General features: G+C 42.1%; 1 protein-coding gene across 4 annotated transcripts in view; it reads left to right on the forward strand.

Annotated features, from left to right (window-relative positions):
* Positions 1 to 23,040: 23,040 nt before the first annotated feature.
* Positions 23,041 to 24,055, forward strand: part of RPS6KA3 (ribosomal protein S6 kinase A3) — a 102,181-nt gene continuing 101,166 nt past the window's right edge. For 2 of the 4 annotated variants that reach the window (XM_061137244.1, XM_061137243.1), the window contains exon 1: positions 23,090 to 23,182. Coding sequence is in view for 1 of the 4 variants with exons in the window: in XM_061137247.1 (XP_060993230.1) it covers positions 23,114 to 23,182 (69 nt within the window). In the remaining 3 variants the exon portion in view is untranslated. Of the gene's footprint in view, positions 23,183 to 24,055 lie in introns of all 4 variants that reach the window. The other 2 variants (XM_061137247.1, XM_061137246.1) reach the window with 2 other exon arrangements.

Here is a 24,055-nt window from a genome sequence, read left to right on the forward strand (position 1 = left end):
GTAGCTAAGGGATCAGTAGGTACCAAAGAAACACTTTCTTTTTCACCAAATATTCAAGTCAATTCACTAAAAGATGATTTATTTGTGACTGTTAATACCTGCAATTTTGTAACTAAAATCATTGGAAAAATAAGAATCAGGTTACAAACAATTTTGCTAGCTGTGAATCATTAAATAGGCAACATGAAGTAAGAAAACAAGATCTAAAGTCAACTGGATTTTACACCTGACTTCACCTCCATTCTGCTTTTGTTATCTGGGTATATGACTTAACCACTTTGAACATCAGCTGTCAAATAAGAGTATTGAATTCCCACTGAGCCATCTTCCAGCTATAATATCTCAAAATCTTATTTCTATCTATCAATTAAATTAGATTTGGTAGAAAGTAACAAAGACTCAAAGTAACTGTGGTTTAAACAAGATTAAGATTTATTTCTCTCTCACATAAAAATTAAGATGTCATCCATCCAGGACTGCTATAGTAGCACTGCTTCACCAAGTCCTCAAGAACACAAGTTCCTTATAACTCTAGGGTGTGACCCTCATCCCTGTGGTCTAAAATAGTGACTAGAGGAACTTCCCTGGTGGTCCAGTGGTTAAGAAGCTGCCTGCCAATGCAGGGGGTGCGAGTTCAATCCCTGGTAAGGGAACTAAGCTCCCACATCCGTGAACCTACCAAGCCCACGTGCCACAGTGAAAAATCCCGTGTGCCGCAACTAAAACCCCATGTAGCCAAATAAATAAATTTTGAGCAAAAAAGTAATAAAATAGTGACTAGAGCGCCAGTCATCATACCTGTGCTTTGGGCAGCAAGATGAAGAAAGGGAAAATAAGATAAGAAGCAGAGATCATACACTGGCCATCTTTTAAGGAAGATTCTTGGAAACTGCCACACCTCATTTCTGCTAGTTTCCCATTGATCACACTGAATTGCAAGGGAAACCAGGAAATGTAGTCGTCATTTGGAGTGGCCATGTTCCCAACTAAAGATGAGGAGAATGGTTACTCGGGAACACCTTGCAGTGTCAGCTTCATATATCATCTAAAAAGTCAGCACTTCTGATAGGGTACCAGGAAATATCATTCAATATTGAATAGTGGAGTTATCCATACCCATAGGAGTTAAGGCCTTTGCTATTTCAATTCACAGTCTCCCTTTGCTTGCCACTGTGCCAGGCTCTGGGGACACAAAAGTAAATAAGGCAGGATTAGTCCTTCATCTCATGGGCCTTACATTGGAATGTGAAATATCTTAAATACATAATTATAAACATGGTGATTATTACATAAAAGAACAGGGTGCTTTTATATTTGTGACAATTTATCCACCAACTCCTCTAGACTCTCCAGGGGAAGCACATTACATTATCCTTATTTGTCACAAGGACCAAAACGGAGTTTTCTATGACATTAACTTGTTTCTTACTCACCTACCTTCTTTCCTGCTCCTTCTGCAATGCCGGGAAGTGGTCTGAGTTCACCAATTTTCCATGGAACCCTAATGAATTACTCATCAGTTTTTATCATGAGAGCCCAGCATGTTAAAATCTGTGTTCATTCTAATATCTAAGGGTAGAGCAATAATAGTGCCAGAGATATTTAAGAATTGGTTTCCTTCAGATTGCCAGTCCAGGTTCAATGCATGAGACAGGGTGCTCAGGGCTGGTGCACTGGGATGACCCTGAGGGATGGGATGGGGAGGGAGGTGGCAGGGGGATTCAGGATGGGGAATGCATGTACACCCATGGCTGATTCATGTCGAGGTATGGCAAAACCTACTACAATATTGTAAAGTAATTAGCTTCCAATTAAAATAAATTAATTAATTTTAAAAAAAGAATTGGTTTCCTTGAGTTTATGTTTATGGAGAGAAAAAGCCTTGGGGAAGATTGCATCAAGAACTTTACAACCGATTGAACACACTTGGGGAAATTTTATTGCATTGCTAAATATTGTCAAATCAGGATTTTCTTTTTCTATTTTTCTTTCTTTTAAAATAATTTCCTTGAAATCTTATCAAATATATATTTGTCATTAATCATTCACTGCAAAGCAAGCTGTCTGCTACCTACAGTATTCATGTTGTCTCACACATCCATGAACATTAAACAGAGAGCAGCACAACACCTATAATGTATTCAAAAAATAGGAAAGGAGCCCTTCAAAAATAAAACAGTAGGTTTAACAGAGTTGTATGTAGAGGAATGTGTTAAATACTTATGTATAAGAGTGTAATTTTTTAATAATGAAGGAAGTTCATTAAAATGTTCTTCATATCACTTCCCTTAAGACAGGCTACTGACTTTCCCTGAGAAAAATTCTTTCACATTACGTTGTCAAAGGTCAAATGAGTCTAGAAAGCATTTAACCACTACACTGAATTGAATGGCACCCACCCCCAAGTTTATGTCCATCCAGGCCCTCAGAATGTGACTTTACATGAAAACAGGGTCTTTGCAGATATAATTAGTTAACAGGAGGTCATACTGGATTAGGAAGGCCATAAGTCCAATAACTGGTGTCTTTATAGGAGGGCCATATGAGGACACACAGAAACATAAGCAAGAACTCCATGTGAAGACAGGGCATGTATTGGAGAGATGCATCTACAAGCACAGGAACACTAGAGTTGCTGGCAACAAGCAAAAACTAGGAGGAAAGCATGAAATATTCTCCCTCAAAAGCTCCAGAAGGAGCCAGCCCTGCCCAAAACTAACTTTGGACTTCTCGCCAACAGAGCTATGAGAACGTAAATTTCTGTTGCCTGCATATGACAGCTGGAATTGTTGTGACCATCTTATATCCATGATGGGACAAGCTTGAGGAGCAAACCAATTCTCTGAGAATGGCAGAGCAAAAATACAGAAAGAGCCTGGGCTTTTAGTAACATTGTCAGTCACTGAATTAGTTAACCTTGCAATCCCTCTGCCTTTATTTGTCTTATATAAAATAACAAATTTCCTTGTTCCTTAAGCTTCTTTTAGTTGGATCTTCAGCTCTTTGCAGTCAAAATCATCCTGACTGATAGGCCTCCTCTGGTACAAAGACAAAAGAGCAATACTTTTTAAAAAATTTTTATTTTGTTTTGGGATATAGCCAACAAACAAACAATGTTGTAATGGTTTCAGGTGAACATCGAAGGGACTCAGCCATACATATACATGTATCCATTCTTCACCAAACTCCCCTCACATCTAGGCTGCCACACAACATAGAGCAGAGTAAAAGAGCAATACTTTGGCTTCACTTCATGTTGCCTAGACTTTTGTGCACTACTCTAAAAGCTTTACCATCTGAGTCATCAAGGTTAACCACTGGGATTAAAAGATGAGTAGAATAGAACCTTTGTATGAGAAGGGGAAAATTCTTATATAAAATAACTTGAAGAGAGAAAAGATTATTCATCATCTGCACAATGTTTTTGTGCAGATAACAATGACATCAATGGTCTTGAATTATTTAGTACTTTGTTCCACAATGTCATTTATGAGCAATGTCTTCTGCAGCTCAAGATTAGCAGCATCTTAACTTTGCATTTCATCTACCTTGGTCACTTAGCTTTTAGTCACATATTTTTCTACATTAGCTTTGCTTCAATGTCTCTTTTCAATTTACTAAAATTATTCTTTGTTGAACCTGAGCAAAATACAACAGAATATGTGCTGAATATAAAAGTAGAGAAAATAGAAATAAGTAAAAAGTCACCCCCAAATAAATAAATCCACAGTGAAAAACATTGGTCTCACTTCTATAAAAAGTTAATAAAGCAAGTAAAAAGTGCTAAAAATGACCAGCAAACTATGGCAATAAAACTTATGAGCAGTTGTATGAGATGAAAAAAACATAAAAATGTATTTCTCTCTGAGGTGAAGCTGTTATGACATTAATGAGCTTGGTGAAGGAGTTTAGATGCTGAGTAGAAGCTTGAAACAGTACCAGGGAAAATAATAGTTCAGCAGCAAGGGCTGGGAAACTAGAAAGAATAAGTAAAATTGAGCCAAGGAGAAAGATGAGATCATGAAAAGCAGTCTATTTAAGGTTCAGGTCTGAGATTTGTATAATTAAAGTGAAAACTTTTCCATTTCAGGACCTGGAATTACGTTGAAATGGATTTTGATAAAACTTACCATTCAAACTTTATGAGTATGACTGCATAATTGCTACCTATCCATTATATAGAATGTACCCACGAAATTCGGCTAGCTGAGTTAGTCATGACTCATTGGCATGTTTTTAGAACATTTAGATATACTGGTTGCATGAACATTTTAGGCAGTTTGTTCAAACACATCTCAATCACAATACTTCAGTAGTTTCCACCGTTTTCTAACGAAGCACTAAAACCCTACAAACCACTTAAAACATTTCATAAAATAGACGTTAGTGAATTGTGTTTTGTTAATTCCAAAGGAATTTAGCAACAGCCTAACCAAGACAGTTATTGGCACTGTTTTTAGTGTTAATGATACTCCCTTTCAATAGAAATAAATATTGACGTGGTTATTTATTCATTTTGCTCAACATTTATCAACATTGCCCTGTGCAAAGCTTTATAGTATGCCATGTGGGGGATATTCAGATAAATCAGGCAGGGATTCTGCCCATTCTGATATCACAGTTAGTTTGGGAAGATAAAACACATACACAAATGACTATAACATGAGACAGGAAGTGGTAAATGCTAAAAGAGATGTGGACACAAAACTCAAGGAGAATGAGAGTATATTGCCTTCTGAGAAGTACAGGAAAGGCTTTGTGGAGACAGTGCATTGATGCTGAATTCATTCCTTTTTCCAAGAAAAACTTATTGGATAAGTCCCAGCCCTCACAGAAAGGACAGTCCAACAGGGAAGACAGACAATGAGTAAATAAAGATTTTTTTTGACAGTGGTGAAATCAAGAAATAGAAGTAGGGCTAATGTGGGCAGAGTGTGATGGGAAAAGGGGAGAGTGATAGGGGATGAAGTCAAAGGGGTAGGCAGGGTTCAAATCATATAAGACCATGTAGGCCATAGGAAGGATTTTGGAGTTTAAGTGCTTTGGCAAGGCATGAATGGTTGAGCAAGAGGGTAACATGATCTGGTTTGCTTTTTTAAAAGTTCACCATGGCTGCAAGGTGGAAAAGGAATTATAAGGAGGTAAGAGTGGGAGCAGGAACACCTCTCAGGGCAACTGGAAGAGTCCAGGTGAGAGATGATGTTGACTTAAATTCCAATGACAGCAGCGATGAAGACCCAGCACAACCAAAAAATAAATAAACACATAATTTTTAAAAACTCCAATGATAGCCAGAGGGCTAGACAGAAATGAACAGATTCAAGATCTATTGTGAAGATAGAGCCAAAGTACTTCCTGATGGATTGTAGGTGGAGTGTAAGGGGACTGGAGGAATTGGAGATGATTCCTAGCCTTGTGGCTTATGAATGGTGTTGACACTTATTGAAATTGAGAAGGCCTGCAGAGGGAGTGGAGCTGAGGAGAAAGATAAACAAGAATTCTAATTTGACCATATTGAGTCTCAGATACCTGTTGGACATTCAAGTGGAGATATCGAGTAGACAGTTACATACACAAATCTGGAGCTCAGTGGAGGCATAAAGCCTGAGGCTACAGATTTGTGAATTATTAGCATATAGCAAACACCCTCTTCCAACAACATAAGAGAAGACTCTACACATAGATATCACCAGATGGTCAACACCGAAATCAGATTGATTATATTCTTTGCAGCCAAAGATGGAGAAGCTCTATACAGTCAGCAAAAATAAGACCGGGAGCTGACTGTGGCTCAGATCATGAACTCCTTATTGCCAAATTCAGACTTAAACTGAAGAAAGTAGGGAAAACCACTAGATCATTCAGGTATGACCTAAATCATATCCCTTATGACTATACAGTAGAAGTGAAAAATAGATTTAAGGAACTAGATCTGATAGACAGAGAGCCTGATGAACTATGGACGGAGGTTAGTGACATTGTACAGGAGACAGGGATCAAGACCATCCCAAAGGAAAAGAAATGCAAAAAGGCAAAATAGTTGTCTGAGGAGGCCTTACAAATAGCTTTGAAAAGAAGAGAAGCAAAAAGCAAAGGAGAAAAGGAAAATATTCCCATTTGAATGCAGAGTTGCAAAGAATAGCCGGGCGAGATAAGAAAGCCTTCCTCAGTGATCAATGCAAAGAAATAGAGGAAAACAACAGAACGGGAAAGACTAGAGATCTCTTCAAGAAAATTAGAGATATCACGGGAACATTTCAGGCAAAGATGGGTTCAATAAAGGACAGAAATGGTATGGACCTAACAGAAGCAGAAGATATTAAGAAGAGGTGGCAAGAATACACAGAACTGTACAAAAAAAGATCTTCCTGACCCAGATAATCACAATGGTGTGATCACTCACCTAGAGCCAGACATCCTGGAATGTGAAGTCAAGTGGGCCTTAGAAAGCATCACTACAAACAAAGCTAGTGGATATGATGGAATTCCAGTTGAGCCATTTCAAATCCTGAAAGATGATGCTGTGAAAGTGCTGCACTCAATATGCCAGCAAATTTGGAAAACTCAGCAGTGGCCACAGGACTGGAAAAGGTCTGTTTTCATTCCAATCCCTGAGAAAGGCAATCCCAAAGAATGCTCAAATTACTGCACAATTGCACTCATCTCACACGCTAGTAAAGTAATGCTCAAAATTCTCCAAGCCAGGCTCCAGTAATACGTGAACCGAGAACTTCCAGATGTTCAAGCTGGTTTTAGAAAAGGCCGAGGAACCAGAGATCAAATTGCCAATATCCGTTGGATCATCGAAAAAGCAAGAGAGTTCCAGAAAAACATCTATTTCTGCTTTATTGACTACGCCAAAGTCTTCGACTGTGTGGTTCACAATAAACTGTGGAAAATTCTGAAAGAGATGGGAATACCAGACCACCTGACCTGCCTCTTGAGAAACCTGTATGCAGGTCAGGAAGCAACAGTTAGAACTGGACATGGAACAACAGACTGGTTCCAAATAGGAAAAGGAGTACGCCAAGGCTGTATATTGTCACCCTCCTTATTTAACTTATATGCAGAGTACATCATGAGAAACGCTGGGCTGGAAGAAGCACAAGCTGGAATCAAGATTACCTGGAGAAATTTCAATAACCTCAGATATGCAGATGACACCACCCTTACTAAAGAGCCTCTTGATGAAAGTGAAAGAAGAGAGTGAAAAAGTTGGCTTAAAGCTCAAATTCAGAAAACTAAGATCATGGCATCTGGTCCCATCACCTCATGGGAAATAGATGGGGAGACAGTGGAAACAGTGTCAGACTTTATTTTTTGGGGCTCCAAAATCACTGCGGATGGTGATTGCAGCCATGAAATTAAAAGATGCTTACTCCTTGGAAGGAAAGTTATGACCAACCTAGATAGCATATTAAAAAGCAGAGACATTACTTTGCCAACAAAGGTCTGTCTGGTCTAGGCTATGGTTTTTCCAGTGGTCATGTATGGATGTGAGAGTTGGACTGTGAAGAAAGTTGAGCGCCAAAAAATTGATGCTTTTGAACTGTGGTGTTGCAGAAGACTCTTGAGAGTCCCTTGGACTGCAAGGAGATCCAACCAGTCCATCCTAAAGGAGATCAGTCCTGGGTGTTCATTGGAAGGACTGATGTTGAGGCTGAAACTCCAATACTTTGGCCACCTCATGCAAAGATTTGACTCATTGGAAAAGACCCTGATGCTGGGAAGGATTGGGGGCAGGAGGAGAAGGGGACAACAGAGGATGAGATGGCTGGATGGCATCACCGACTCGATGGGCATGAGTTTGAGTAAACTCCGGGAGTTGGTGATGGACAGAGAGGCCTGGCGTGCTGCAATTCATGGGGTCGCAAAGAGTCGGACATGACTGAGCAACTGAACTGACTGACTGACTGAGCATATAGATGTTATTTAAATCCATGAATCTAAATAAGATCCATCTGGAGAAAGTATTGATCAAGTAGAATAGAGACCTAGGACAAAGCCCTGGTAGGCATTTTGATAGGCAGAGATGAGAAGGGCATTTAATAGGAAGGAACAGAGTGAACAAAAGCTCAGAGAAAGGAAAGTGATTAGCAGGGGTGGGGAAGCACAGGTGATCCATTTAGAGAGAACCTATAATAGATACCAAATCCTAGATTTGGTCCACAGATTTCCATGGAGAATCATGGAAGTTTAAAATCTGTGGGGTGATTCTATTCCTGATAATGTGAGAGTAGCTCCTTTGTGACCACCCTTCTCTAAATAAAAACTCTAAATCCTTGACAAGATTTTTTATTTTTTTTTATCTTACCCAAAGACACTGGAAAGCAAACAAGCAGGAAGGTACTAGAGGGAGGTCAACCCTTGAAGGACAGCGTCAACTCCTTGTGAGTTTGCCATATTCACCCTACAGCCTTTTGCCTGAAAGCAAGTTCCAGTCTACACCAAGCAGGGCTGCTAAACCTGCAGTTTTATTAGACTAAAGAATTAGAGGGCAGAATTTGGAGATGGGTTCAGGGGAGGAATCTGTGAATGGAGAGGGACAGAAAGGAAGTAATTTAAGTTCTGTACTGAAATTTTGCCTAAATCTCTGCACACATGTACAGGGAAGACTCCAAGAAATCCAGGTAAGGTTTAAAAAAAAAACACTTAACTTTGATTTTAGCTGCTGCCCACCATGAGGGAGACAGGTTAGAATTTGAGCTCAACCAAGTTAACTGCCTGCAAAAACAAACAAAATTTTCCTTTGGAAGAACAGGACAGAATCCAGAGTCTCTAGAACACGTCACTTACAATATCTAGGATACCATTCCAAATTATTAGATGTAGGAAGAAATAGGAAAACCTGACCCACACTCAAGAGGAAAATAAAAAAACAAACAATCAGTGGAATGAACCAGTGGAGATGACCCAGATGTTCAAATAAGTAGACATGGGAAAACAGGTGGCTCAGTGGTAAAGAACCTGCTTGCCAATGCAGGAGACAAAGGAGATGGGTGTTTGATCCTTGGATGGGAAGATCCCCTGGAGGAGGTAATGGCAACACACTCCAGTATTCTTGCCTGGAGAATCCTTTGGGCAGAGGAGCCTGGCGGGCTGCAGTCCATGGGGTCGCAAAAAGTCAGTCAGACTGAGCACACACATACAAGGAAAACATGCCTGTAATGAGTAAATTTGTGAAGTGAACTCATCACTCTGTATCTTAGAAGAATGAATCCAGAACCTGCATTGTTAACAAGATTCCCTGGTAGTTCAATCCACATACATGGTAAAGTTTAAGAAGTACTGTGTTCATGTGACTTTCACCTTAACTCCTTCCCCAAACAAATCACCCTTATCCAAAGTCCTTTCCCTTATTTAGTAGCAAAGTGCATGTAAAGGAAACAAGTTATTTCAAAAATAAATAAAATCAGTGTATCAGATCAATCTGAGGATGCAGAGGCCAGAGATGAGAGAATAATGAGGAAGTTTTGATGAGTGAGTAGTTCTATAGATACAAAGTGAGGAAACATGGCAAAAAATAACTTTGAAAACTGTCATCTGACTGACTAAGGGAAGAAATGAGAGGAATCAGAGAGAGCACTGAGGTTTCACTGGTTAACTGAAAGAATGGTAGTACCACCAACAGAAATAGAAGCATCAATAGAGGATATAAGGCTTGAATATTGGATGACAAATCCAGCTTTCCAAATAGTAAGTTTAGAGTATTACACATGATATCCAGATGGAGTATCAAATATGGAATTCCAAATTCAAGATAGAGCTGAGCAAAGCTGGGAAGAGTGAGTTGGAGTCATTCAGTATGGTAGTGATCATTGAAGTTCCTATGCAATTGGATTAGATCTCCAAGGAAAGAATGCATATAGTTGAAAGAGAAGTAATGTGTACTAGTTATCGATTGCTGCATAGCCAATCAAAAATGCTTAAGACAACAACCATTTGTCTAGCTCATACTTCTGTGGGTTAGCAATTTGGGCTGGGTTCAGCTGGACATTTATATTAGTCTCATGTGGGCTCACTCAGTATCTGCCAGTATGGCTGCCAAGTCAAGTCTGCTGACAATGGTTGGAATCGTGTCAAAATGGATTTTGATAAAACTCACCATTCGAACTGTATGACTCCTTAATTGCTACCTATCCATTATGTAGAATGTACATCTTTCACGCCTCATATGTGATGGCTCATCTCTGCTCCATATGCTCTCTCATCCTCTAATAGTCTAACCTAGGCTTGTTCACAAGGGTTCCAAAAGAGCAAACAGATGTCCAAAAATGACCTCTTAAGGCTCAGACTTGGAAGCAGTACCCTATTGCTTCAATCTCATGCTATCGCAAAGTTAGTCACCAGGCTGTTTCAAATTCAAGTCGTAGGGAAATAAACTTGACTCTTGGTAAGAGAAAATACAAACACATCAAAAAGGGGCATGGATACAGGAAAGGGAATAATTTAGGGTCATTTTGCAATCTACCATATCAACAAAGAACTTTGCATCTGCACACTCAAGTTCATAATAGGATTATTCAGAAATAGTCCTCAGTGTCCATTGACAGAAGAGTGGATAAACAAATTGTATATACACACAGTGGAATATTATTTGACCTTATAAAGGAAGGAAATTTACACATGCTACATATGGATGAGCCTTGAGGACATTATGCTAAATGAAATAAGCCAGTCATAAAAAAGACAAATAATATATGATTCCACTTATGAAAAGTGAAAGTGAAAGTCGCTTAGTCATGTTCAACTCTTTGCAACCCCATGGACCATACAGTCCATGGAATTCTCCAGGCCAGAATACTGGAGTGGGTAGCCTATCCCTTCTCCAGGGGATCTTCCCGACTCAGGAATCGAACTGGGGTCTCCTACATTGCAGGCGGATTCTTTACCAACTGAGCTATCAGGGAAGCCCTATTCCACTTATAAGAGGATCCAAAGTAGTAAAACTCCCAGAAGCAGAAAGTAGAAATGATGGTGGACATAGAGGAGAGGGGGAAATGGGAACAGTTGTTTAAAAGGTCCAGAGTTTCAGTTTTGTGAGATGAAAAAGTTCTGGAGATGGGTTGTGAAAGTGAAAGTTGCTCAGTCATGTCCGACTCTCTGCAACCCCATGGACTATACAGTCCATGGAATTCTCCGGACCAGAATACTGGAGTGGGTAGTAGTGTTAGTTGCTTCATTCATGTCTGACTCTTTGTGACCCCAAGGACTGTCCCGCCAGGCTCCTCCATCCATGGGATTCTCCAGGCAAGAATACTGGAGTGGATTGCCATTCCCTTCTCCAGGGGATCTTCCCAACCCAGGGATTGAACCCGGGTCTCCCACATTCAGGGGGATTCTTTACCAGCTGAGCCACCAGGGAAGCCACAAGGGAAATGGGTTAATTGCACAATAATGTGTATATACATAACATTACTGAAATATACACTTTATTTTTTTTTTATTAGTTGGAGGCTAATTACTTCACAACATTTCAGTGGGTTTTGTCATACATTGATATGAATCAGCCATAGAGTTACACGTATTCCCCATCCCGATCCCCCCTCCCACCTCACTCTCCACCCGATTCCTCTGGGTCTTCCCAGTTAAAAGGGGCTTCCCCTGTGGCCCAGTGGTAAAGAATCTGCCTGTTTAATCTCTGGGTCAGGAAGGCTCCCTAGAGAAGGAAATGGCAACCCATTCCAGTATTCTTGCCTGGAGAATCCCATGAACAGAGGAGCCTCATGAGCTATACAGTTCGGGGGGTCGCAAAATGGTTAAGATGGTAAATTTTATGTGTTTGTTATCACAATTAAAAAATAATATATTTTGTAGAAGATAGGACCTAAGACACGACCCATATTTTGGGGAGAGAAAGTAAAACAGAACCAAAGAAAACAAATTTTGCCCAGTCCAGAACTAATGGAAACCAATCTAGCAAGTGGGATTTGAAAACGGTTCTCTTCTCTTCCGTCTATAAGGACCACTGTCAGATAAAGGTTCTAGAATTTAGCTTTTCCACAGTGGAGAAAAGATGAAACCAATCTGCTCATCTGAACCTCTTCTCTCCAGGATTCTGAAGTTCACATGGTTTTCCAGTTATCCGAGTTTGGAAGATCATGGTGGAAATTCCAACCCCAGATTCACCTTCTTTTCTCGTTCATGCGAGCCCTATCTCCTGATCCTGGACCCCAATTCTGGTCTCTTAGCTTCACATCAAATTGATTATTCCCTATTAATAACACAATCTGCCTCCAATCCTTCTCAGAAACAGCCTGCCTTGCTCCCAGAGAGCAGGCATCCATACTTGGAATAGTTCTGAAGGTTGGTTGCACTCATGGATTTGTTTGCTCTGGGCTGTCCATTTGCCACCAGGGAAGAGACAACTGTTCTGCCATCCTGGATGCTCTCATGCGCCTGGTTTTGCCTTGTGCCCTGCTTCCTCTCTCATTACACTCAGGTTGTCTTGTGGGCCAACCTGAGGTCCTTCTCACTTGAAGCTGCTGCAGATGTTAAAGTCAGGCAGGGAAATGGGCATCCCAAACAGCTGAATGGGCTATCAAAGTTCAGTAAAATTTGAAAACCACCAAATTCCATCCATAGTCACATTTTCATGATTATCTCCAAAATATATCCACAATTGGTTTGTTCAAATCAGGTTCCAAACAAGGTCCACACATTACATTTGGTTGTCTCTCTTAATATAAAACATTGCTCCCTCCCCCTTTTTATTCATTGCATTGAATTATTGTAGAACACAAACTACCTAAACCTGAAGAATATATCACATTCTTCATACTAGTCTACTTGCTTGCTTCTAGTGTCATTTAATTTCTTTCTTCAACCCCCCTTTTTCCAAAAATAGAATTTAGTTCTGAATCAGTTCTGTCCAATAGAACTCTCTGCCCCAATGGAAATATTCTATAATGTACACCGATACCATAGCCACTAACCACAGGTGAACACTGATAAATGAAATGTGGTTAGTGGGACTTAAAAACTGAATTTAAAATTTTTATTTTCCTTAATTTAAACTTAAATAGCCAAATGTGACAAGTGGTTACCATATTGGACAGCACACCTCTAGAGGCTTAATTTAATTCCATGTCAGGTTTTTGGAAAGAATACCTCATAGGTGGTCTTATATGCTTCCTATTGTGTGACAGAAGAGGCTGACAGTGCTTAGTTGTCCCACCTTTTTTGATGCTAAGATGGATCATTGTGTTTAGGTGGTGATAGCTGATCCTTCCAATTTCAAGTTCTCCATCCACCTTTCATTTAATGGCTTGATTCATTTACAGTTGTTGCCTGAATCAGTTCCTTCACTATGGTTTTCAAAATCTATCATTTTCTAAGTCTATCATTCCTTCTACAGAATAATCCTGTAAAGAACTTTCATCGTTTAATATTACATGGTTGGGTTGGCCTGAAATACAGTTTATACAACAAAAGCCATGATAAATCCTAAATTATTCATTCTTTTTTTTCTTTAAATCTCAGGAAAATTTATTCAACATTTAAATTTCTATTGAACATCTACTTGTAGAGTGTGAGATAGATGAGGTTTTTTAATTTTTTTTTTTTTTGGTAGTTTTGTTTTTCTCCATGTATTTTTATTAGTTGGAGGCTAATTACTTTACATTATTGCAGTGGTTTTTGCCATACATCGACACGAATCAGCCATGGAGTTACATGTGTTCCCCATCCCGATCCCCCCTCCCACCTCCCTCTCCACCCGATCCCTCTGGGTCTTCCCAGTGCACCAGCCCTAGCACTTGTCTCATGCATCCACCTGGGCTGGTGATCTGTTTCACCCTTGATAATATACATGTTTTGATGCTGTTCTCTCGAAACATCCCACCCTCGCCTTCTCCCACAGAGTCCCAAAGTCTGTTCTGTACATCTGTGTCTCTTTTTCTGTTTTGCATATAGGGTTATCATTCCCATCTTTCTAAATTCCATATATATGCGTTAGTATACTGTAATGTTCTTTATCTTTCTGGCTTACTTCACTCTGTATAATGGGCTCCAGTTTCATCCATCTCATTAGAACTGATTCAAATGAATTCTTTTTAATGGCTGAGTAATATTCCATGGTGTATATGTACCACAGCTTCCTTATCCATTCGTCTGCTGATGGGCATCTAGGTTGCTTCCATGTCCTGGCAATTATAAACAGTGCTGCGATGAACATTGGGGTGCAGGTGTCTCTTTCAGATCTGGTTTCCTCGGTGTGTATGCCCAGAAGTGGGATTGCTGGATCATATGGCAGTTCTATTTCCAGTTTTTTTAAGAAAAATAAACAAATGGGACCTAATTAAACTTAAAAGCTTTTGCACAACAAAGGAAACTATAAATAAGGTGAAAAGACAGCCCTCAGATTGGGAGAAAATAATAGCAAACGAAGCAATAGACAAAGGATTAATGTCAAAAATATACAAACAACTCCTGCAGCTCAATTCCAGAAAAATAAATGACCCAATCAAAAAATGGGCCAAAGAACTAAACAGACATTTCTCCAAAGAAGACATACAGATGGCTAACAAACACATGAAAAGATGCTCAACATCACTCATTATCAGAGAAATGCAAATCAAAACCACAATGAGGTACCATTACATGCCAGTCAGGATGGCTGCTATCCAAAAGTCTACAAGCAATAAATGCTGGAGAGGGTGTGGAGAAAAGGGAACCCTCTTACACTGTTGGTGGGAATGCAAACTAGTACAGCCGTTATGGAGAACAGTGTGGAGATTTCTTAATTATTCATTCTTAATTGCCATTAAGGCTTCCCTGGTGACTCAGACGGCAAATAATCAGCCTGCAATGTGAGAGACCTGGGTTCGATCCCTGGGTTGGGAAGATCCCCTAGTGAAGGGAACGGCTACCCACTCCAGTATTCTGGTCTGGAGAATTCCATGGACAGAGGAGCCTGGCAGGCAGAGAGTCGAACATGGCTGAGCAACTTTCACTTTCAATTGTCTTTGCAAAGGTGCTGGAACTTTATCCTGAGGTAAGGAAAGCCACCATGGGTTTTAAGCAGGGGATAAACAAGATGAAAGTTTCATTTTACGAAGCAACTTTTGGCCATGGTGTGGAGAAAGAGTAAAAGTCAGGAAGGTTCTAAAGCGTGTGTGCATCTAAATCACTTCAGTCATGTCCGACTCTTTGCGAACCCATGGACTGCAGCCTGCCAGGCTCCTCTGCCCATGGAATTCTCCAGGCAAGAATGCTGGAGTGGGTTGCCATTACCTCCTCCAGGGGATCTTCCCCACCCAGGGACTGAACCCACATCTCTGGAGGCTCCTGCATTGCAGACGTATTCTTTACCACTGAGCCACCAGGAAAGCCCAGGTTCTAAAGGGAGCTGTCATAATATAGGCTGGATGTGGCAAACTCTGGTAGGGGTGCTAGAGTAGAAGAGTTTGACAGAATCCAGACAGATGAGAAAGCAGAGTCAACAAAATCTAGCTGTCAGATAATGCAGGGGATAGAGGCGAGAGGGAGTGTGGTAGGATGACAGGATAAAACCTTGATTTCTAATTTGGTGAACTAAGTAGATGATAATGCCAAAAACCACCTTGAGAAATACAGGGAGAGAAGTAGAGGCAAGTTACTTTCTAAAAGAAAAACTAAATCAGCCCAAATACAGACCCCTCAGACAGAAGGAAAGATTTAGGATGCTATAGCATATTTTTTCCCTTCAGTCTAATAAATAAATATACTCCATGGTGGGGGTGGGATTGCTCTTATAGAATAATCTGGATTCCAGAGATCTATAAATAAAAATCAGGGACTATTTTTGTTAGCAGTAAGTGTTTAACCTGAAGGAATTATATTCTAACTGCTAGTCCTAGTCCATTTTTAAACATAGTTCAAATTCTTATCATCATTATTTTTTGCATTATTCATTACAGAGGTGCACCAACTATTTTTGGAATTCCTTAATAGTAGATGCAGTGTTTTCAGAAGTGAAAATGCTATGCAAGTGTATAAGTGAAAATCTTTTCTATGTTGGATTAGTTTGCCAGGACTGCCGTATGAAGCACAGCAAACTGTTATCTTAAAATAACAGAGAGTTATTGCTACAATTTTAGGGGCTAGAAGTTCAAAATCAAAGTGGCAGCAAGGCCATGCTCCCTCTGAAACCTGTGTGCCCCTTCCTAGCTTCTGCTGGTTTGCCAGCAACCTTTGGCTTGTTGATGCAATATTCCAATCCTCTGTCTTTACATGGCCTTCTTCTTATAAGGTAAACAGTCACATTGGATTAGGGGTCCACTCTACTCAAGTATGACCTTATCTTAACTGATTATATCTACAATGACCTCGTTTCCAAATAAGGTCACTTTCTGAGACACTGTGTGTTAGGATTACAACATATGATGTGGGACTGGGGGTGCTGGGGTGGACAGACTTCAACCCGAAACAGTGGTCTACAGACCCATGATGAATTATGGAAGGAAAAGTTTTCATTTGAAAATTATCTCCTTTAGCATCCTTTCAAAAGCCTTACAATGATCTTTGGAGAAACTAAAATTTATTTTCATTTTTTTTCAAAATGATAGTCATAGAAGCTTGCTGTCTCCAGAAAGCAACATGACACGCAGATATATTTAACAAGGATACTTCTAAGTACTTATTTGACTATATCTTATGGTACATTTCCCCCAAGCAATGTCCTGAAATTTTTTGAAAGAATTAATTATAGTGGAAAACATTCATTCTTTATGAGAATACAACACTAACTTTTGCTAACAATACTTCTTGTTAGAATGAAAGACAGTAATGTATGTAAACCATTTAACAATTTGCAAGTACTCACGAGCTGTTAGCTGCTATTAATATATATTTAGTATTTTTTAGGATTGCAATGAAGATTAAAGGAGTTAATACACATAAAACACTTATCATAGCACCTGACACATAGTACTTATGAAATAAATGTCTGTCTGTTGCTGTAAAGTGTCCAAACCTGCCAATGAAACTTCTAATTGGTTTCTTAATTGGCTTACACACACACACTCAACATTTGCATATAGTTTCATTTGATGGGGTTTCTTTAAATTTCATTTAATCTACAGAATTCATCCCTCAGTTAGTAGACAGTTGTAAGTTATTTAAATTCAATTTTTTAAGTGGAGAAATTTCTTAATATTTATACTTCCCCAAAGCATTTATTTTATTTACTACTTACCTGAAACATGACTTGAGAACAAGCTACTGAAATCATAAGCAATGTGTTGTTTGATTAAAACATATTTCATTTACAAATATGCCTTATTATCTGCAACAGACCTGATTTGACACTGCCCCCATTCACACAATTTTTGACACATCTTTGGGATTAAGGCTGCAGATTTCCCAAGCATGGAGATCTGAGGTTCAGTTGGTGGTCGAGGAATAGAGCTCTATTTGCTGCCATAGCTTTACCCAAATTTCATTTCCCCAGTTGAGGTCTGATCATAGACTGATCTTAAATGTACATCACTAAAAAAGTTAGGATTTTTTAAAAGTATCTTTTCAGGTTGCAGATGCAAATCTATATTCAAAAGCACAAATATAAACTTTAAAAAATAAAACCCCCCACAATAATAGCCACATTCTAAAACAACAGTTCCATAAAGTGTTTTTTTTTTTTCCATAGCGGTGAGTAGGAACTAGTAGTTCTCGGGTTTTTGTTTCAGAATGGTTTGTGGACTGAAAAAAATTTGAGAACCACTGCTCTAACCAACCTAACTAAATTGATAGTTATAAAATGGGAATGTTTATTCTCTGAAGGAGTACTTTATACTGCAATTTTTAGTTAATGTTAAAGCAGTCGTTTTTAATATCAGTTTGAAAATGAAATTTTAATGTATTATCTCCCTCTTATGAATAAGTGTTTACAAACAAGAACATTTAGTGGGTCTTTTCTGTGCTAGTAAAATGAAAACTGAAGGAAAACAGTAGCTTATTAAAGCTCCAGGAATGGCTCTTCTCAATTCCTTGTCAAGTTTCAAAGCCCCATAATTCTTCCCCTTCAAACAACTCTGAAGCAAAATGACACCTCTAAGGATTAAACATTTTGGAAACCAATAAAGGAAAACATTAAAGCATGTCTGACACAGACCTCTCCTCCATACTTCCCTGTTCCTCCTGTCCTCACTGCGTAAGTATGAGTCAGGTAATGTTAACTTTGAATCATACATTTGTAGTTTCTTTTGAGCATTACATAAACAAAGTTTTGATCATAGCCTATGAGGCAACTGACCTGTAATCATTTGCATTTCAACATACCTGGCTTGAAAAACAGAAGAGTAAGTTACCCTACATGCTCTTTTATTTGAATCCACAGAAAGTTACAGTATCATTTTGTGTGTGTGTGTCTCATATCACTATGAGAGTGCCCTCAAGAAATAGATTATACCCTAATGAAATGATCCCACAACAAATGGAAAGAAATAACTTTTAGGAGTAAAGTCTTTGAATTATATTATGTATGCAGGAATACTCCCTTTCTGAAGTTGGTAACAATAGCTCCATTTATTGAATGCTTCCTATGTGGCAGGCACTGTGCTTAATGCTTCCCAGACATTATTTCTATTTAATCTTCCTCAAAATTCCACAAGGGAGGTGATGTTATCCTGTTTTCAGATGAGGAAAACTAAGCTTATTTTGCCATTGTTTACTGAGCAACTGTTACATACCAGACCCTGTTCTAGGCCTTTAAGTTGAAGCTTAGAGATGTAAAGGAACCTGGAGTTTAGACATAGGCCTAGCTCTGCTCTTATTGTGATCCTGTACTGCCTTACCATGAAGAATGTTAAACGTTTCAAGTATTTGTATCATAGATTGTCTTCCCCTTAGTTCCTTATAGATTTTATGAGCATCTTGCATCACATGCAATTCCAGAATCATTGAACTTTATATGTATAGGAGACTCTAGAGAAGATCTTACATTTTCTGAAACTTGAATTCTTTCAAATAAAATGTCCAGATAGGTTTAGAAATATTTGTTGTCTCTTAAGATGTGTGTCAATCAGGAAACTATTCTTAAGAATTTTTACTTGGGAAATTTCAAAGAAAAGATGAAATTCATACACATAAAAAATATGTCACCATGTATTTTGTTTAATTATTGTCTAAGGCAAGATAAAATTCGAGCCCAAGTTTTATCTTTCTTTCTTACTGGAAAGAAATAGTTAAATAGTCTTGTGGTTACTTTTTTGTATGGAAAGTAAATATATTGTTTCAGATAATGTAGAGGGATAACACCTGTTTCAGAGAGGTACTGATGAGTACACTTTATGGGTTTTCCATAGGGACAAACCTATAACTGGAAGTACTGGATGTATATGAGGTGGAGATTGTGCCATGAGCCATAGTTTAGTCATCTTGTAACTTTTCCAGACTGATGTAACTCCATTTTTTTTGAACAAATGTTATTTTGTTAAGTAAATGCCCATTTAAACTTGTACACAAAGGTTATAATTATAGCAGGAAATTGTTGGGGACAGAGGAGGTTAAATCTGGTTGTCCTGTCATACATCAGGAATGATTTCTTGGAAATCTAGTCCAGATTTTTGACTGAGGTTTGCTGTTTCCCTTTGCTGTAGTTTCAAGTAATAACTTTCCAATATCTTGGTTCTGACTGAGAGGGGTGTGTGTGTGTGTGTGTGTGTGTGTGTGTGTGTGTGTGTGTGTGTGTGTGTGTGTTGGGGGAAGGGGTATAGAATCAGTAGGTAATTGAATCAACCCTTTCTGCAGATTTTGCACTGAGGAGCCCCAAAAGACAATGGAATGTGAGGGCATCACTTAACATTACAGAACTTTAGGAATATATAAAAGGCTCAGTGTTAAAGGAAAATGCTAACGCAGAACTGTCCTGTTCAGCTATAATGCCAGTCTCGACAAGTAAGCCACATATGTAAGTATACATTTTATAGTAGCCACATTAAAGAAGTAAAAAGAAACAGGAAATTAATTTTAACAAAATATTTTAACTCAATATATTGAAAATATCAACTCGTCATTATTACTGAGGTCTTTACATTCTTTTTTGGTACTAAGCCTTTGAAATCTGGTGTGATCTCAATAGCAACCAGCCAACCTTGTTTTACGTGCTCAAGAGCCACGGTGTGGCTAGTGGCTACCATATTACCCTGCACAGGTGCTCTCTAGAGGCAGCTATTCTTTGAATACCTAAGAGTTTTCCTTTCTTAAAGGGGGGGGGGGAGGAGGTAATCCTGCTCAGGGCAATATTACCGTCTATGTTCAAATAACTCATTTTGTTGCCACCTGCAAGACAAATGCCCCAGCCTTATTTGATTTTCCCCAATTCTCCCAGCAAGAGTGAGTGGTTGCACCACTCTTGGATTTAGTAAATGAAAGAAGTCAAAAAGTTTATTGTTAACCAAAAGAAAAAAATCGCTTTCTTTTCTTTTTGGGCTAAAGGAAGGAAAATACTGTTTTGCCAAATCAATTCACATACTATCAACTTGAGCCCATTTGCAGGACAGCTGCGCTAGTGGTACTTTAGCCCATTATTAACTTCATTTAATACTTAACTCCTGCAATGTGATCACTGTTCACACTACTTTTTCAGATGAATTCGCTACTTTAAAAGTTATTCCTCTGAATCAACTTCCTACTGAAATCAACTTTTAAGTATGCAAACAACTAGATTTATGTTAAAAAGGTTGGCTCACCCTTTGAGTGGAGTATTTAGCGTTGGACAGTGTTAGACACATGATAACTCTTCAACTGTATGTTTTTACTAAAGAAAGAATGTTAATTGGAATAATTAATCACCGTTGGTGGGGGACTAATTTACCTTAAACTAACCAAACTGACCGACTTCTTTTCGCTGTAAGGAATGGTAACGTGCTTTGCAATATAAATGAAAGCTAAATCTGGCACTTTGTACATAAATGCAAAACGATATACAATTGCTTATCTTCAAACTACTGCAGGCTGGTTTTACTGTCAGGAGTTAGAGACGGTGGCTGCCAAATTAGCTGAGGTTTGGGTCCAGATTGGATTTGCAGCACTTGAATCAGCATGCTGGGGGAGGTGACAAAATCACGAGCTCCGTCCTCCCCACCCCCACCCCACAGACCACGCTGAGCCTGCCCAGATGTTGCTCAACCCTGAGCTGTCCCCCTGAGTCCAAGGCTGCAGGAGAGGGCGCGCAGCGAGGATTTCCGGCCGCCTCCCCAGGCTCCCTGAACAGATGGAGCCTCTTCAGGTGGCCACGGGGCTCCTGGGCCTCGAGCCTGTGCCCAGGGGCGCGCCAGCGAAAGCAGTAGAAAGAACGAACACCTGCCTCTCTCGGCCAAGAGAGAAACCTTGCACCGCCCGCACAGACCCGGCTGGGCAGCTAGGCGTGGGGCTCTAATCTCATCCTCACACCTGCGTTAGGGAGGAAGGCCAGGGCTCTCCAGGTGTGTGGGTCCCTGGAGGATGAAAGGAGCTGTTAAGAGGCGTGCATAGGAGCGCAGCGGGGGACGCGCTGTGGTCGCCGGGCGTGGGAGGACCCGGACGCCTGGGCAGAGGCCTGAGGGGATGGAAGCACTGGCCGGCTTGGAGATTTCCCTTTACTTTTTTTCCTTTTCCTTGTAGGGCGGTTAGCCAATGGCTGCGGTAGCTTTCCACTCAGCCCGGCGACTTTTACACAATTCTGCCCCGGCGCACTGAGCTCGCCGGGCACCTGGCGCCGGGAACATGGGGTCGAAACCGCCGCCCCCACCCACTCCAGACGTCCAGGCCTCTCCCTTCACGCTCTCCCCGTCCTCTGGCGCTCCATCGCCGTCTGGGGATTGGGATTCCTTAACCTAGGGCTTCCCTGTCTTGGGCAGGAGTTAGAAGCCCTCCCTCTCTCCCCTCCTCCACTCGCCGCCAGCCTGATTTTTAATCTAATCTTTTATTTAAAGTCAACAGAAAAGCAGGAATCCCGGGCTCCTGCCACCAAGATATTTTAAAATAATTCCCCAACCTCTGCCGAGACCGGCAGCCTTAAAGAACCTCCTTGTTTTCTCCTTCGTGAAGATTTAGGCTGCGGAGAACCGGGGAGGAATTGGAGGGGACGAGCTTGGAGGGTCGCGCCTGAAGCCAGAGGGCTCTGCGGACTTGGGGGCGGGGGGTCGACTCATGCAAGACGAAGTAATTCCCGATATTAAAAATAATATAACACAGAAGCGTCAGTTTGGAGAGCCTTGACTCAAACCGAGAGCCGAAGCCCCAAGCGGCTCCAGGACACGAAGCCTTCTGTGTCCCCATCGTGGGGGGTGGAGGGGCAGGTGAATGCCCATCGTATGACCCTGGGAGAGGGTGGGTCCTGGGCCATTACGAGATGTGCCCATAGACTCGGCGCGCCCACATGCACCCACGGAAGAATCGGGCCGAAAAGACCCCACAACCCCTCCCCAGGTCCTTGGTACCGTACCGCACCCCCTACGCCTCGCCGGTCTCTCCCCAGATGGGTGGGGACCACTATTCTCTACATCCCTGAGGAGCCTTCAACCTGCTCGGACCCGTGGCTCTTAGAAACTCTCAGCCTTTCGCACCTCCTCCTTTCCCGCTCTTTCCCCCACCTCCCGCCGACGCCCCCAGATTTCTCCGCTTGCCCTTCCTGAAAGAAGGCGAGGCCCAGAAGCTGAAGCTGGGGCGAGGAAGGAGGGACGAGCGGAGCGCCGCGGCTAGGGGCGTGTCTTCCCAGGCCCCGCCCCCGGGTGCGCGCGGCGGAGGCGGCGGCGGCCGAGCCTCGCTCTGAGAGACAGGTATCGCTTAGGCGCCATGTTGTGAGCGGAAGTGGGGGAGCGCGCGGGGGCCGCTGTTCTGCTGGGAGCGGGCGCGGGAACCGGCGGGGGGGGCGGAGCTGTAGTCCCGGCGGCGGAAGGAGAGAGGAAGAAAGGGGCGAGACCCGGTGCCGGGCAGCGGCGCGAGGCTCTCGCTCAGCGCGCGGGCGTCTCCAGCCGGGCGCGCGGCGTTCGAGGGTCTGTGTCGGCGCCGAGCCCTCTCTCGGGCAGCCGCGGTTGCTGCTGCAGCTGCTGCCGCCGCTTCTGCCGTGGGGCTCGGGCGGCGACGGAGCGGGGCCGGCCGCGGGGCGGGCGGGGAGGGAGGAGGTGGTGAAGGCGGCGGGCCGGGGGGGAAGATGCCGCTGGCGCAGCTGGCGGACCCGTGGCAGAAGATGGCTGTGGAGAGCCCATCCGACAGCGCTGAGGTGAGTGCAGCCGGGCGGCCGGGGCCGGCGCGCCCCCTCCCCGCGCCCCCGCCGGTTCGCTCTCTTCCCGGGAGCCGGCCACTCGGCCCCTTCCTCTGCTTCTCGCTTCTCCCCTCGGTTCGGGATTCCGGTTTGGGTAGTTGGGGTTGGTCTGTTTGCCCTTCTCTTCTTCCCACCCGCACCCCCTCTCCCTTCGCTCGCTAGAGGGGCTGTGGTGTGGTGGCGCGTGGGGTTTGGAGTGGGCGCCCGGGCTTTGCAAGAAGCCGATTTTCATCAACTTTGCGTGGGGGGAGCAGGACGCGGAGCGGGGGCCGGCGAGGAGTTGGGAAGTTTGGCCCTGCCTGGTCGGGGGCTTCCCTGGACCCTGGTGACTTTGGGGGATGCGGGAGGGGTGTGGATTGGGTTCACTGGAGAGCGGGGACTCTCGAGTCCGGTCAGGGGACAGGGTTACCCTGGGGAACCGGGCGCGCGTGGGCAGGAACGGCCCAGGACAGGGGTGGCGACCTGTGGGGGGTGGTTTCGGATAAGGGGTGCAGGACAGTCGAGGGTTTGGGGCCCCCTCCCATCTGCCGCAGTAGTTTCTGCTGCTGCGAAGGAAAAAGGGGAAGCTTGAGGTTCTCCATCCCACCCACCCCCCACCCCGTTTCTGAGGTTGCTGAGCTTGAGGACCCCGTCTCTTCGAGTTTAACTTGAGTTTCCTGTCCGCGGAGATAATACGATGATATTCAAGGAGATCAGCGGCCGCAGTAAAAGGCTTTCTGGTTTACCTCGCCCGGGATCTGATGACCGTCCCTGAGATACCCACCCTGGTGACCCAAACCCAAACAATATACCCAAACAGGGCCAGACAGAATTTCCCCGGCTCTTCGCAGC

This window comes from Dama dama, chromosome X (genome assembly GCF_033118175.1).
Source record: "Dama dama isolate Ldn47 chromosome X, ASM3311817v1, whole genome shotgun sequence".
Classification (NCBI taxonomy): domain Eukaryota; kingdom Metazoa; phylum Chordata; class Mammalia; order Artiodactyla; family Cervidae; genus Dama; species Dama dama.